The sequence below is a fragment of the Cupressus sempervirens genome, chromosome 10 (assembly GCF_028749045.1).
Source record: "Cupressus sempervirens isolate cs-2001-9-10 chromosome 10, ASM2874904v1, whole genome shotgun sequence".
Classification (NCBI taxonomy): Eukaryota; Viridiplantae; Streptophyta; class Pinopsida; order Cupressales; family Cupressaceae; genus Cupressus; species Cupressus sempervirens.
Window position 1 is genome coordinate 848,368,936 of NC_143127.1, and position 15,584 is coordinate 848,384,519.

The window sequence follows — 15,584 nt, forward strand, 5'->3', positions numbered from 1 at the left end:
CAAGAAAATGCAATGCCAAATGCTACAAAATGTGTTCACCTTCCCAAGTTGTGTCATCCAACGACAAGTGTTTCTAGTGTACCAAGTATTCCTTTAAAGTACGGTTCCGTAGGGTCTTCTCACGTACATCATCTTTTCCGGTTTCAATATGAGCTTCCCTTCTTCATTCAACATTGGAAGGTCTGCAGCTACCGTGATGTTTTTTCCCACAACTTTCTTCAAGCAGTAGACATGAAAAATGTTATGAATACGGCTTCCTTTTGGAAGTTTCAGCTCATAGGCAACTTCACCAATGCGGCAAGCTACACGATAAGAGCCATATAATTGTGGCTTCAATTTTTCTTTCCCTTTTGCCTTCAGTGAAGACTACCTATATGGCTAGAGTTTGAGATAGATCAAGTCTCCCACTTTGAAACTTCTCTCAATCTAGTGTCTGTCGGCGTACATCTTTTGTTGATTATGCGCCCTTTGTAAGTTCTCTTTCAAGCATCTCAGGATGTCTTGCCTTTCCTAAAGCCAGTCCCTCACCCTTGGTGCGTGACTGTCACCCAACACCATGTTGATAAATGAAAGGGGTTCATAACCGTATAGTGCTTTGAAGGGTGTCATCCCGACGGACATGTGATAAGTGGTATTGTAATAGTATTCCCCCAGATGCATCCATTTAACCCATGCCCGTTGTTGTGCTAAAATGTAGTTTCGAAGGTAGCCTTCTTGCCACTTGTTCACTATCTCCGTTTGTCCATCTTTTTGAGGGTGGTAGCTCGTAGTTGGTGACAATTCTATTCCTACCAACCAAAACAATTTTGTTTAGAAAATACTGATAAACTGCCCAGCTCTGTCGCTGACAATGTTTCAGGGTAACCTGAGCAAACAAAAACTTCTTTGAAAAATAAGTTTGCTACCTGGGAAACCTAAAAGTCTGAGGGGATGACGAAGAAGTGTGCATACTTCACCAACCTATCGACCACCACAAAGATACAATCCTTACTGTTTACTTTAGGAAGTCCAATGATGAAGTCCATAGAGATTCTTTCCCACTTCCGTTCTGGTATAGGCAAGGGCTGCAGTAATCTAATAGGTAAAGTGTGTTCGGATTTGTTTTGTTGGTAGACTGCACATTCTCATACATATGGCAATACATCTCCTTTAAGTCCCTTCCACGAAAACCTCTCCCTGAGCTGTCTATAGGTTTTGAGAAACCCTAGGTGCTTAGCCAAGGGTGAGTCATGTATTTCCTTCGAGATTTTCTGCTTCAATTTGGGTTCAAGTGCCAAGTATATCTGATCCTTATAGAAAATGATGTCATCCCCCACCTTGTATCGGTCATCCTGAGTGTTTTCGTCCATTAGCTTACATGCAAATGCGGTTTTAAAATATTCCACCAATAAGTGTGCTTTCCAGTTAGTTGAGATTTGAGATAGAAAACAAATGGCAGGTTTTCTTAACAGGGCATCTAAAACCACATTGTTCTTCCCCTTCACATATTCAATGTCGAAATCAAAAGCTTGAATCTTACTTACCCATTTTTGTTGCCTTTAGTTTAAATCTTGTTGCTCCAAAAAACATCTTAAACTATTATGATTGGTACAAACAATAAACTTGGCACCTACCAGATACTGTCGGAATTTGGTTAGTGCATGCACAGTGGCCAACATCTCTGTCATAAATGGAATATAGAGGCTCCGCTTTTGTAATTTTTTGACTCTCATAAGCTATAGAATGTCTATCTTGCATTAATACTGCGCCAATTCCCTCTCCAAATGCATCACACACTAGAATGAATGGTTGTCTGAAATCGGGTAAGGCGAGAATTGGACAAGTGCTCGTTGCTTCTTTTAACTTATCAAAAGTTCGTTTCGCTTTTTCATTCCATTGGAAGGAGCCTTTCTTAGTTAAACTGTTAACGATGTGTTGAGCTGAGAGAAACCGCTTATAAACCTCCAGTAGTAACTGCATAGACCTAAGAACCCTCGCAACTTAGAGAGCAATTTTGGTGGGGGCCAATCGAGGATAGCTTGAATCTTCTCTTGGTGGACTTGCACTTCAAATTTCCTGACAATGTGCTCTAGGTATAATATTTCTGTCATTCTGAATTAACACTTGGATTGCTTGGTGAACAAGGACTAAGCCTTCATGATCCCTAGGACTTCATTCAAGTGTTTCAAGTGTTCTTCCCAAGTTTTGATGTAAATAAGGATATCATCAAAGAATACCAACAAGTACTTACGCAGTTGTTTGTTGAAGATGTAATTCATGCAAGACTGAAAAGTAGCTGGTGCATTCGTTAATCCCAACGTCATGACAAGGAACTCATAATGCTCGTAGTGACAATGAAATGTCGTCTTCTTCCCGCATGCGGATCTGATGGTATTCGAAACAAACATCTATTTTAGAAAAATAAATCGCCCCATGCAGCTCGTCCAACAATTCATCGATCTTGGGAATAGGGTATCTATTTTTTATTGTCTTCTTCCTGCATGCGAATCTGATGGTATCCGGAACAAAGATCTATTTTAGAAAAATAAATTGCCCCATGTAGCTTATCCAACAATTCATCGATCCTGGGAATAGGGTATCTATTTTTTATTGTCTTCTTATACAACGCATGGTAGTCCACACACATGCGCGTCATCCCATCCTTTTTTACCAAAACCACTAAGGATGCAAAAGGGCTAGAGCTGGGACAGATCCATCCTTTCTCGAGCAATTCTTGAATCGTCTTCTCGATCTCATCGTTGAATTTCTTGGGATGACGGTAAGGTGTGGTGATAATTGGTTTGGCACCAGCTTCCAACTCGATAGTATGTTCAAACCCGCAATGGGGTGTATGCCGTGAGGGAATGTCTATAAAAACTTTATCATGTGTCCTCAAAATATTTTGAAGGTCATTGTCCCATTGAGGGGTATGTTGTCCTTTTATAGGTTCCGTTGAAACGAAACAATGTGCAGCCCATGCAATGTCACCATGCTGAAAAATTATCTCTATCTACTGTGCTGAAACTTCCTTCGGTCCCTCATTGGCCATTTCACAGAGAACAACCTTCTTCCATCTACAACAAAAGTGAAGTCCATCTGTTTGAAGCTCTGAGTGTCTCCATCTACTGTATGCCCAGAATAACCTCCATATCATCCAAATCCACTATAAAGAAATCCTCTGTCATAGTGTGGTTAGCCATGGTGATACTTAGTTGGTGAACAAAGTGTGTATAGGGAAGAAGTGTCCCTTTGGCGATCTTGAGCTGGAATCCTACGTGCATCTCAATAGGTAGACCTCTTCGTTTCACCAAATATGAGTTTGTGGTGTTTAAAGTGGCTCCACTACCGAGCATCACCATGACCCTTTGTCCTTGAAGGGTTTTACGTACACGAAATATCGTACACCTCGGGCTCCTGGCTAAGGCAATGGTTCCTTCGCGTCATATCAATGTTGCAATTCTCTTTGTACGGTTCAGATTAACCATTTTGTTGTCCTCGTGGGGATGGTTGTCTTTTGTGGGTAGATCCTCCTGATCGTCCTCATCATCGAATACGATTTCAATATACTATATTTTTCCTTTACCGAGGCATCTGTGCCTAAGCTCCCACGGTCCCTTGCAATTGAAGCATAATTTCTCCCTTCATAGCTCTTGTCTAGTAGCTTCGTCCAACGAAGGCTTCTTCGGCAGAGGTTTGTTATCTTTGTTCTTTGGAAATACTGGTGGTTTGGAGTGTGAATAACCTGGAGAGGATGACGACAACAATGATGCCATGCTCCGCACCTTTTTTATAACCTCCGAAAGGGTGGCAGTATTGAAACCTTTTGCCCAACCCCTCAATGGTTTCGTTAGTTCGTCCATGAAGAGCAGTATCCATCTCCTTTTAGAAATGTCCATGACAAAAATAGATTTTCTAAAATTTTGTGATGTACCACTCGACTGATCCAGTTTGCCTCAGTTGTGCTAATTCTTTGAAATTAAATTTCAAATCTTTACCATCAAATCGATCTATCAATCATTCAGTGAATTCTGCATAAGTATTTATTTGGTCATGCCTCAGTGTAATGGTGCCATGATTCCACCATTCATGCGCCACTCCCTCCAAATGTAGTACTGGAAATTTGATTTTTTCTTCTTCCAGCATTGGATTAAGTTGGAAGTAACTGTCGGCCTTCATTACCCATGCTTGAGCGGATATGGTCCTGGATCCGTCAAATGGTGACGGATTTACCTTACTCAACTTTCTTCTGAGATAATTATTAAAATATCCTCGATTTTTGCCTCTGGAATATCTTATTCTCAGTTCTGCGTAATCTTTATGGGATATATCTGTTGGGTGGATATTTTGCAACCAACAGTTTTGGGTAAAAATTCAGTCGCAAAATAGGATGACCAGCCACAACGTGTGAGATAGAGTCTCTCCTACCTTAAAGGGAAGGCTCTCCCTTCTCACCATTCCTTGGATCAACTCAAGGTAAGCGAAAAGTCGAGAGATTTTTATAAAATGGGTGTTACCAATATCCTTTCTTCTTATCTTTCAAGAAAGAATCCACTTACTTGTGGAGCGAGTAATGGGCAGGGTGAATCTCTAACTACACTTCTATCAAGAGCTAGAAATAGTGATACCGACAAACCTCCACTAACTCAAAGGCTAGTTGAAAGTTTTACCGGTTTGGCTCTAAGTCCGGTCGTACTTCTATATGAAAAAGATTTACAATTAGGGCACAAAGACTCCTAAGTGTAAGAATAAATTAACTATTTTTCCAATTAAGAAAGAAGTATAAGCTACAAACAAAGCTTCTAGCTATATATTTCCACAATTGCTCCTGATCAAAGGTCTAGCTCTAATTTTCTTAACTCTTTTCTATTCAATTTACAAGATACAATTACCAAGAACACAAGATAACATGAAACAAAGATAGCTTAGATGAATTAGAGACAAAGCTTATAACTCATGCAAGTAACAATCTAACTTAATCAAAGTTGAGTCTCAAATGCTCCTTTGTATTCAATTTCTCTCAAAATAGTGCTTAAACAAAAAAAAGTTTTGCTGGCACAATTTCTCCAGAGTTCTCTTGCATAAAGATAATGATGATTTTACAATGAGGGGGGGCTCCTTTATATAGGCATTGAAGTTGAGAAAAATGTGGAGGAAAAAGTGGGAACAACTCAACCAACTTTGACCTAGTCTAACTATAGGAGAAAATATAGGGTTACATGCAACTGCACATACAACTTGCATTACATCCTTCTATATATATGTAACTCACATTATATGTAATTACACTTCTTCATGTAATGCATCCTTTTACAACTACTAACATGAAATAAAAACAAAAACAACAATCTCAAAGATTGTTTCTTAGTACCTTGAATTTGACAATGATGTCATGCATTATGGGAAGATCAACAATTTCCATGGTCTTTGATATGGCTTCTACTCTCACTACATTGGCATATGCTGATTGTACAACTTTGGAATTTGCTACCATAGTATCTAACAAGTGTTTCATTGAGGATTTATACAAGACAAACTTGTTAATTGTGTGTGAACCAAAAAGTCTTCGGAATCTACATCAGCATTGATCCTAATTGTATATTCTGAGTTTACTCTTTCTACTGCAATGACAGTACCAGATTCATCAATAACATGGCATCCCATCTATTCTAAATCACAAGTAACACTTGTTTCAATTGCTTGACAATCTCTAAAGGCCGTCTGCAACTTTGTGATCAGCTTCCTCAATGTTTCCTTTTTATAACCAATGAGCCCTTGAAATCGAAAGAACATTTCACATTGACAATCTCTAAAGGTCGTCTGCAACTTTGTGATCAACTTCCTTAATGTTTCCTCTTTATAACCAATGAGCTCTTGAAATCGAAAGAACATTTCACATGACGGAAGAACGTCACATGAGACCAAGGCATCAAGATCAAATCTTACCATTTCATCCCAATCATCAAGGATTTCCTTCAAATTATCCGCTTGTTGAGTCGAAGAAAAAATTAAATTTCGCTACATTTCATTCGTCTCTTTGATGTGCCTAAGAACTGCAAATGTCTCTGTGATGGCTCGAACTCCTTTAGAAATGATTTCCTGTATCCAAGACTTGGTGATTTCAATCAGTTGTCTCTCTTTAGATGTTTGAGACATAACAACAACATTCTGAGAAGATTGTTGCCGAATGACCTTGTTCAAGCGAGAGACCTCCTGTTTCAGTTGATTTTTCTTTTCCCATAGCTTGTGATTGCTCTTTGATACATTAGCCAATACATCTTGAGCATCTTGCAAACAACTCAAATGTGATTGCTTTTCGATTTCAACCTTAGTGAACTTGTTATCAGAACGAGTAAGTTCTTCAACGGGTTTATCTACCAAGGGCTCAACAACTTCAACAAATTTTGTTTTATCTGAATCAACCAAAATCTTTGAAACAATCTTATCTTTCAAAGATTTGGATTTGGTCTTCCTAACAAGGAGATTGTCCGGAGGAACAACTACTTTTCTCCTCTTCGTTGTTATTTTGCTCAACCTTGCAGGCAGGTTGAAACCTTCATTTGTAGAAGCAGATACAGTAGAAACCATTGGCATTGATCCTAATTTTATTTTCGTTGTAACAGAACAAGATTCAGTTTGCATAGCTGAAGGCATAGGAAAGTGCTGAGAAGACTGTCATGAAAAGCTCAAGACCTGTTAAAGACATATCAAGCTAGGAAACTTCATCACTAGTAAGAGTTGGAAAATCCTCAAATACATTTGCTAAATGTTCATAGTGTTCATTTGCAGGGATGCGAGGAGCAACAGAAGAAATAGGAAGATTCATTATTGTTACTAAAACTTTGCACACTTGTAAAAATTTTGTATAAGAGCAAGTAATCAAAGGTGCACGAATGTTATTCATTATGTACCAAAAGAATATAAATGTCCTTGTATTTTCATTTTTTGAAATACAACTGATATTTACATAAAATGAATGAATATGAAAATGCTCGAAATGGAAATCTCACACAAGCCGTGAGTCTGATTACTACTTCTACACATATTGAAAATAAGAAAAATACAGCATAGGAGAGTAGAGTCAGAGGTAACTAGTCATTGCCTTTCAGCCTTTGACTAGTTATTCGATCTTTGTTGCCGCTCTTGGTCCAGCTCTCGACCTGATAGCTCCGTGATGTTCGTCCTCGTCCTGCATGAAAAGCAATGGGGTTAGATCTTAAACGATCTAAGCAATGACTGGTTATTACCAACTTGGTACCCACGCATGCTATATAATTCCTATTCTGAATATGTGTAAAAACATTAGAATAACTAAAAATCAGAAAGTATGATGTTAAAGGGACATATTGTTCTCTGATATGAAACCTTTCATTGTAACCAAGCACAAACATATTGATCTCAAAAAATAGTACTCTAAATGTTCAAATGCACATCTCCGAGAGATAATCCATGAGTGTCACGAGCCCGTGCTCGAACCTCATGAAAGATAGCTTAGACGTCACATAAAATCAGAGTATCTTAACAGTCAGGAGAGCATCATTTCAGCATGCAAAGACAGAAAATATTCAAATGAAATGTGTAAAAAAGAGATCCTTCAACATCTATAACATGGAGGCAATTTTAAAAGAACATAAGCTTTAGCTACTTCTGGATCAGATGTACAATGTGCAGGATGGTTTTTTTTTTTTACACACTAGCAGATTAGTACCCGGACCAGGATAACACATGGATTTGTTTTATACTTCCGGGATTTGAACGACAAAGCTTTTCAATTTGTTATATTGCCTGCATATATTGGTCAATTACAACCTTGAGTACTGTAGAGTATGGAGATATACATGCAGCAAAATGCATTAAACTGTGTAATTAAATTTCATGCTCAGTTAAACTTGCTGTTGGAAGCTGCAGTTTTCTACAAATTGCTTAAACAGACACCCAAGTTTTTTTCACAATGCTTTGACATTTCATGATCAACCCAGATCAGCAACAGAGGATGCAAAACAGTATGGTATCTTGCTCTGTTAAAAGACACCATTGATTAACAGTTAAAAAGAGGAAAATCTGTGTAATAGCATCTAGTTTCCAGCCGGTAAAAGAATCCTACAAGTTTATGAGAAGTTTTCAAAATCTGTGTTGTATTCCATAGGCGAACAAGGAAGAAAGCAAAATGATGAAAGCTTCAATGAACATATTCAGACTTGGCAACTTTCAGCAAGGCAACCACTATCTACAGGGGTATTTTGGTAGCATCTTTATAAAAAGAAAATTCGTATACGGTAAAAACTCTCATCAAATCTAGTATGAATAAGTTGAAGCATGTACCCAGCAGGATCAAGCATGCAAGATCCTTATCATGTTAGCTTTCAAGGACAATACAGTCACGATTTTGAACATGACACAAGCAAGTGAATATGCTCGGCCTTATAAAATGATCTTACAGATCAAATAAGAGGAGCAAATAGAAGAGTTCAAGATTAAACTAAAGATACATCAGAATACCTCGTATATTCATGGCGGCTGTAAGGAATATATAGCCCCAATTTTTATAAAGAATGAGCAGATAATCTCATAACCAAGAAACCCTCAGCAAATGCAACAAGGATCGCATATCAAGTAAATCTCAAAGTAGGAACAGAAGTGTGCAAGCAAATCACAGAGATGGATCTGTTATTTCAAACCCAGAAAGTCCACCATGGTACCTTTTAAAGTTCATAGTCTCCATTCCAAACTCTCCATTCAAAATGGTGCTATAAATATAAAAGAGAAAGAGCATAAAGTCTGCTATGAAAATGCAGAGAAAACATGCCCAGATTTCCTCATTTTTGAAGCCACAAATGTCTGCTATATCAGCAAAAACGTGCACAGCAAGTACCCAAAAAATGCAAAGATTAAATACCTGTTGTTTGAAGCCCAGAAAGTATATGAAGCGGCTTCAAAAACATCAAACAAAACCCTTGCATGACCTCTCATGGCAGCCAACAAAGTTTGAGGGCTTTAAATCTCAAGGAGAAGAGAGAAATCTGCCATTTTATCTCAACAAAAAACGCCCAACAAATGATGCAAATGGCAGCCGTAGATCAAAGAATAACCTACATTTGAGCCAAGGAGAAGAGGGAAACATGACCAACTGTCAAAAACGACCAGCAAATTGACAAATAAAACCAAAAAAAGTGCCCAGAAATCTGCCATTTACCTTAGAAAAATGCCCAGCTATCAAAAACAACCAGCAGATTTGAGAAATAGAGCCATGAAAAGCACAGAGATCATCTTTTCCAAGCCTCCAAACCCTCATTTTCTCCAGCTGGCTAGAGCTCTTGCAAGAGCAAATGAAATGGAAAAAATAAAATCCCTAATATTCCTTCCCTTTCTTCATTCACGTGAATGAGAAAAGACTTTGCTTTTCAATTTTATAATTTGCCAAGTCCATATACCTAACGTATATAGTGGAGAGACTTATGTTTTGGTCTTTAATTTGTAAATGTTTCCACTTTATGTTATTCAACATTAATATAAAATGATATTCATAAATCATTTTTATTAATGATTGATGTAAGTAAAAAAAAAAAAAAAAAAAAACCATCTATTTATTAGTTAATATAAAATAAAAATATTTCTTATTTTAAATATGTTTTAATTTCTATTTGAAATCATTAATATTAATAATAAATATATTACTATCTTAATATTATTAAATTGATTTTATAATCAATTGAATAATATTAATATAGTCCATATTTATTATTAATAAACTTAGTAACAATAAAAATTAAATGTTAATGCTATTAAGTGATTTCATAATCATTTTAATAACATCAATGTAATTAGTATTTATTGTTATTAAGTTATTATGTTTTTTCAAATAGATATTAAAATATATGAAAAATAAATGTCTATTTTTATTTTATATTTAATTGGTAGATGGTTTTTTTTTTAAATAACAGAGTTTGGACAAATTGCAGAAGGTGGATTGATATTCATATTATGCAGATATTTTCAGAGTGGGTGGCCATTATGATAGAAATTGGAAGGCATACTTGTTGAAGCATTGATTTTGAGGATTTTTGAGATATTTTGAGGGTTAGGACTGCATTTATGAGGGGCAGTTATGATGATATTATCAGGCCATGCCTTTTGGGCCATTTTGTACACCTTTTGAAGCCTTTTCAAAGACTCAAGTTTGGCCTCAAGGGCTGAATCCGACCCAGCATTTATGACTTTCAAAATGCAGTTGGATGGATAGTGCATAAGTATGAGTTGAAGGCTCATTTTGTAGAGGTTCTTCTTTTTCTTTGCTTGGCCTGTTTTTTGTAAGTTTTTCAGACTTCTTGACAGGAGCAGGGATCATTTTGTAACCCATTATTCAGAGATATATACAGATCTGCAGCACTTTTGGGCATTGATTTCAGCTTATGCCTTCTCTTTTTTTCTGTATTGGTGTGTCATGTTGATGCCTTGTACAGGATGGTTTCAGTTTTTGCAGGTTGAAAGTTGTGTTACAAAGCAGTTTTTTTTGGATTGTGAGTAATCTATTCTCCTTTTCGAAACTGTTATTTTAGCCCTCTTATTAGCTTTTTGCAAGGATTCTGATTATTGAGTTGTGCAAGGGAGTTTTGTTATTGTTGTTTCATGGTGTTGCTTATGTGTTAGATATCAGGGATACTTTTCTGGTGCATCACCCTTTAGGTTTTAAATTTCCATTTTTTGTTATCCTTCTCCCCTTTTTCTCCATCAGAAGTTCAGTTTTAGTAGTATAAAGTGATATACCAGATAGGAAGCCGGCCTAGAATCCGGAGATTCATTCCATCCACGGTTCACCCACAACCTTGGAATGTTTCCATGTTTCTCCAAAAGGTTAAGTTTATGCAAACTTAACAGGGTGCATTTTTGGTAGATAACAATTATATTGACTTCTGAGACTGGAATAAAGGAGTGAAAATAGTGGAGAATGAATCCACATTGTCATCTACTTCATGAGAAAAGGCTCTTCATGTGTAGACGGTGCACAAGCTTGTGCAGGCTTTGGGTGAGATATGATCATGACTTCCCCTTCTTTGTTTGAATCTTCTTTATTAGATTCTATCTCTAGTTCTTCTTCTAATTCTTGAAGTTGTTTAGAGATTTGAGATGATTTGGCTCATTTTCCACCCTTCAATTTGAATTTGAGGGGACCTTTAGCATCAGAAGATGAGGCACCATCTTTCCCTATGATTTCCAGCTATGACTTTTTGCTAAGAGGACCAAAACTTTCGCAATCCAAGCCCATCTTAGGATTTACTCTTTTAAGGCCTTTATTTTTCAACCATTTGTTGGTGTTTACCAAGATGGATTGAAATATGTCCATGATAGACGTACCTTACTTTTGTTGCCACTGGATAGGAAAAGGGCACTTCCTATCAAAGTTGACTTGATAAAACTCCGGATCAAGGATGTTGCCATCATCTTCAACTTAGAAATCTGAAGGGATCTCCAACATGTTAAGATCGATTATCTATTGCAAGGTTAATTTGCAGTAGTCCATCTTCATGATGTCAAGCTCTGTCCTCATATCAATCCAGATGTCCTCGATGTGATGAACATGAGTGTAAGCTCTTTTCATTTGAGAATTCATCTCTTGGTAATCAAAGTCAAATCTGGCCTTGAACTTCTGTAAGATGATCAACTGCAACTCTGCTTCCATGTTCTTTGCTTTAGGTACATAAATGATCGAATAGTTGCTAATAGACAAAGATTTAGCTGAGGTAATGCTGAAATCGGGCCTATGCATAGCATGATGATCACTCTGTATATCCATAAGCTGTTTAGCTAGCTCCATCAAGATGATTCGATCTGTAGCATACCTAGGTAAGGTATACTCGCCTTTGAAATATCCAACTCTCAAGTATGTGAAAGTTGGAAACTGAATGAAAATACAGTTGTATTGGTTCACCTTCTCCCATGCCGCATCAGATACTCTTTTGACAAATAACTGTTTATTGAACAAACACCGAAAATGCCCAAAGAAGGCGTCTTGGACTCTTCTGCAATGAAATTTACTATTTTTCAAAGTGATTTGATCATAGTAATCCCAAATAGGACCCTGAAGACGATCTCCCTTGGTTGAGAGACCAAAGAAAGATCCCATGACAGAAACAATATAAACAAGCTAAGAGTTCATGTAGAAAGGCATTGAAGTTCCCACATTGAGTATTTGCTGGCAAAGTGCAATGCTAATGAGCTCTCCCTAAAAGATGTGTTCTTTATTCTCTATAATTTGAAATATGAACTTATACATCCATGACTCAAATTCAGTAGAATCTTTGAGACCACAAATTCTGCTAAGAAGGATGATGAGATTCTTATATTCTTGTTTGAAGTTAGACCGATGAATGGTCTTTGGCCATCTTGAGAAGTTGTTTCTTTTATTGTCTAACCAATATTGATTGACATACTTCTAATAATCACCTTTCTGCCTATTCCAGCATGCCAAAGATGATTCTTTAGTCAAATCTGCACATTCTGCTTTATTTGGTACCTTGAAGATTTGTTCAATGACCTTAGGATCAAAGCTAATGATAACCTTGCTGTTAGGGTCCTTGATAGTCTATCTTTGGAGTAAAACGCTGGGCACATCTAAGAATGAAATCAGGTTCTATGGCCGCCATAGGGAATGTAGACACCAAGTGAATGTTACTTCTTTTGATACACTTCATTTCATGACCAACTGGAGTTTGAACTCTCTACAAAAAATCAGCCACGTCCACATGACCAATCTTCGTATCCATCACATTATCAAGAATAGATATGACTGATGAGGAAGCTGCAAGAGCCAATTCTTTATCATATTGATATTTCATTTTGCCTTTGGATTTTGATGGTGAGGACATGTGCTTGTACTACAGCAAAAAAATCCCAAAACATAAATACATCATTAGATGGAATCACCATACAAGTTGATTTGTGATCAACAAAGATTTGGAAACAAATTGGAGACTTGGTAGATCCAATGAAATGATCTCAAAGAAATCATATGCATATGCAGTGGATGAAAATGAAATGAATGGAATGTGGAATGAAGTTTTATGAAGGTGGAAAAATAGAAGATGGAATGATACGAAATGAATGAGAAAGTGTGAAGGTGGAACGCATGGGAATGCGTGCAAATGAAGATTGCTGATTTTCAAACGTGACGTAGGGTTCTCAAGTCATTATTGCATGAAAAATGAATACATGTAAGTGCGACATGTAACGGGAGATGAAAGGTGAGATGAGATGCGAATGCAGATGATGGAGGATGCACTTTACACGCAAGTGCGAATGGAGGATGAGATGGAAAGCATGGAAAAATGCAGAACCATGTATTTGCTTATGAAGATGCAAATGCATATGGAGAGATAAAAATGGAAAATGGAAAAGGGATAATGAGCTTTATAGTCAGTTTTGGCGAAAAAGAGAAGTCAAAGTACATGGAAGATGAAAATGACATCTTTTTGACTTTTTAAAAAGTGACTTTTAATCAAAATCGGACCTTTTGGATGCAATTACACTTAAAACATTTCGTGTAATCGTTTCGTGCGAATAGATGTGAAAAGTGAGATGAGTGAAAATAAAAGCGGAAAATGAGATTACATAGATGCGCAGATGGTGAATGAAATGAAAAACATGTAATCACATTTGTCGAATGAGAGGTGAGATGTTGTAACACAAAGATGCAAAATGGAACGTGATGATACTTTCACATGAAGTAAAACAACAAGCTTTTGGAAAAGAACTTGTGACTTATCCAAAGTGGAGAAAATCGGCAAGCAAACACAAAACACAAAAACACAAAGAAAAATGTACCTTTGGAAAGTGACTCAAACATGCCAAAATGCAAAACACTTCAACACTCAAATTCGAAATTAGAACTTGAGAAAGAATTAAAAACATGAAAATGAACAAATTCTTCATTTTTAAATGAAAAATGCACTTTTCATGGTATAGATTTCAACAAGTGGCAATCATCAAGCAATTATGTGCATAAAATCAGCAAGATAAGCACAAATCAAATAGCAAGAAATAAGAAATCCACTTACATGAAGATTAAGTGCCAAAAATGAAGGAGAAAGATGCTCCAATGTTGAAAAATTCTCCAAAAATGCTAAGACTTTTTCCAACTTTACAAATTTGAATGGGAAATGGTAGTAAACAAGGAGTTCTTTTTAAAAGATGCCAAAACGTGCCCTAAAAATGCTCAAAGATCCAACATTTTTTAAATGTTCATGCTTGGGACGTTTTTGGTGAAAAATATTTTTCACCAAGATGAAAGATCAAATTGATTTGGTGTTTGAACACCAACATGCAATGTAATCAGCAAATAAGCTCAAATCAATTTGTATTGGAGCAAAAACATTGATAAAAAATTATGTTTTTTGAAGTTTTCTTCAAAAACGTGCCCTAGGTTTGAGCTCTCCAAAATGATTTCAGCATGTTAAATCCATTTTTGATGCAAGAAAACACATTGCCAAGAAAAAACTCCTTCAATGGAGAAGATCCCATGCAAATCCATCAAGAAAGTCTCCCTTAATGATCAAAATTGAGTTCTTGGAAGGCAATGACATGTATTTCTTCAAAATCGTACCTTTTGAAGGGCAATACACATATTAAAACATGCTTTTAGTTTAAATCGGACCTTTTGAGGTCAATGACATGTTTTAAAATCCTTCAACAAGGCAAATCGGACCTTATCGGGTCAATGACAGTTATCAAAATGTGCAAGTGATCAAAATCGCACTTTTTGAAAGGCAATGCACATTTTAAGTTACATCTTACATTTTGGATGCAAAGACATAAAAACTTTCCTTTTGATACAATGACATCCAAAAGGTCCAATTTTGATAGCCTTTTTGATGTAATGACATCAAAAAGGTCCACTTATGATTCCAAGTTGAACTTTATATGTAGTGATATGTAAAATGTCCACTTTTGATGAATTTTACATGTAATTGCAAATAAAAGGTCCACTTTTAATAACTTAGAGTCATTTAATCCACTTAATTTCATAAAAATGTTACTAAATGGGTTCATAAAGAATATTTATATATCATATTTAAAAATACAACATATAAATATCATTTAAAAAGTAACATTTAAATGAGCATTTGATTTAAAAATCAAAAATTAAACTGGAACTATATAGTTATATAGTCACTTTAAGTGAAAAATTTAAAGTTAAAGTAACTTAAAAACATAAGAAAAAGTGAATTTAAGCTATATTTATGAAAATGTGAAAGTCAAATTAAAAATATTATTTTTAATTCGCTCTGTTGCACTAGAAAGGTTCACTTTTGAGGCACTAAAATGGGCATATCTCTTGATTGACAACTCTGATTGAGCTGTAGGTTAGACCAAATCGAAGGAAAAGTGAGAGACATGACATGAGCAAAACCAAAGGACTAAGAACAAACAAACTCAAACTCAAAAGCAAAGAAAAGGATGATGAAGGCTTCAAAAATCAAGCAATAGCTTGACAAAAAGCAAAATGAACAAGACTTGACAAAAGCCTTCAATAAAACGATTTGATATACGAATTCAAATTGATCGATCGATCAACATTAAATAATTAAATATCAAATTAAAACTTAGAGAAACAC

The 15,584-nt window shown here is 36.2% G+C and overlaps 2 protein-coding genes across 5 annotated transcripts in view; one reads left to right on the plus strand and one right to left on the minus strand.

Moving 5' to 3' along the window:
* Window positions 1-9,394, minus strand: part of LOC149536666 (uncharacterized) — a 128,371-nt gene extending 118,977 nt beyond the window's left edge. Inside the window, exons 1-3 of one of the 2 annotated variants that reach the window (XM_089807068.1) lie at window positions 9,170-9,386; window positions 8,873-9,065; window positions 7,079-7,165 (exon numbers count right to left, since the gene is read on the minus strand). In XM_089807068.1, the coding sequence (XP_089663194.1) occupies window positions 7,079-7,165; window positions 8,873-8,936 (151 nt within the window). In that variant the 5' untranslated portion in view covers window positions 8,937-9,065; window positions 9,170-9,386. Of the gene's footprint in view, window positions 1-5,452; window positions 7,166-8,872; window positions 9,066-9,169 lie in introns of those variants that run through there. The other variant, XM_089807067.1, reaches the window with a different exon arrangement.
* Window positions 1-15,584, plus strand: part of LOC149536665 (calcium and calcium/calmodulin-dependent serine/threonine-protein kinase-like) — a 232,273-nt gene that overhangs the window by 122,505 nt on the left and 94,184 nt on the right. The gene's annotated exons all lie outside the window — the stretch shown is intronic.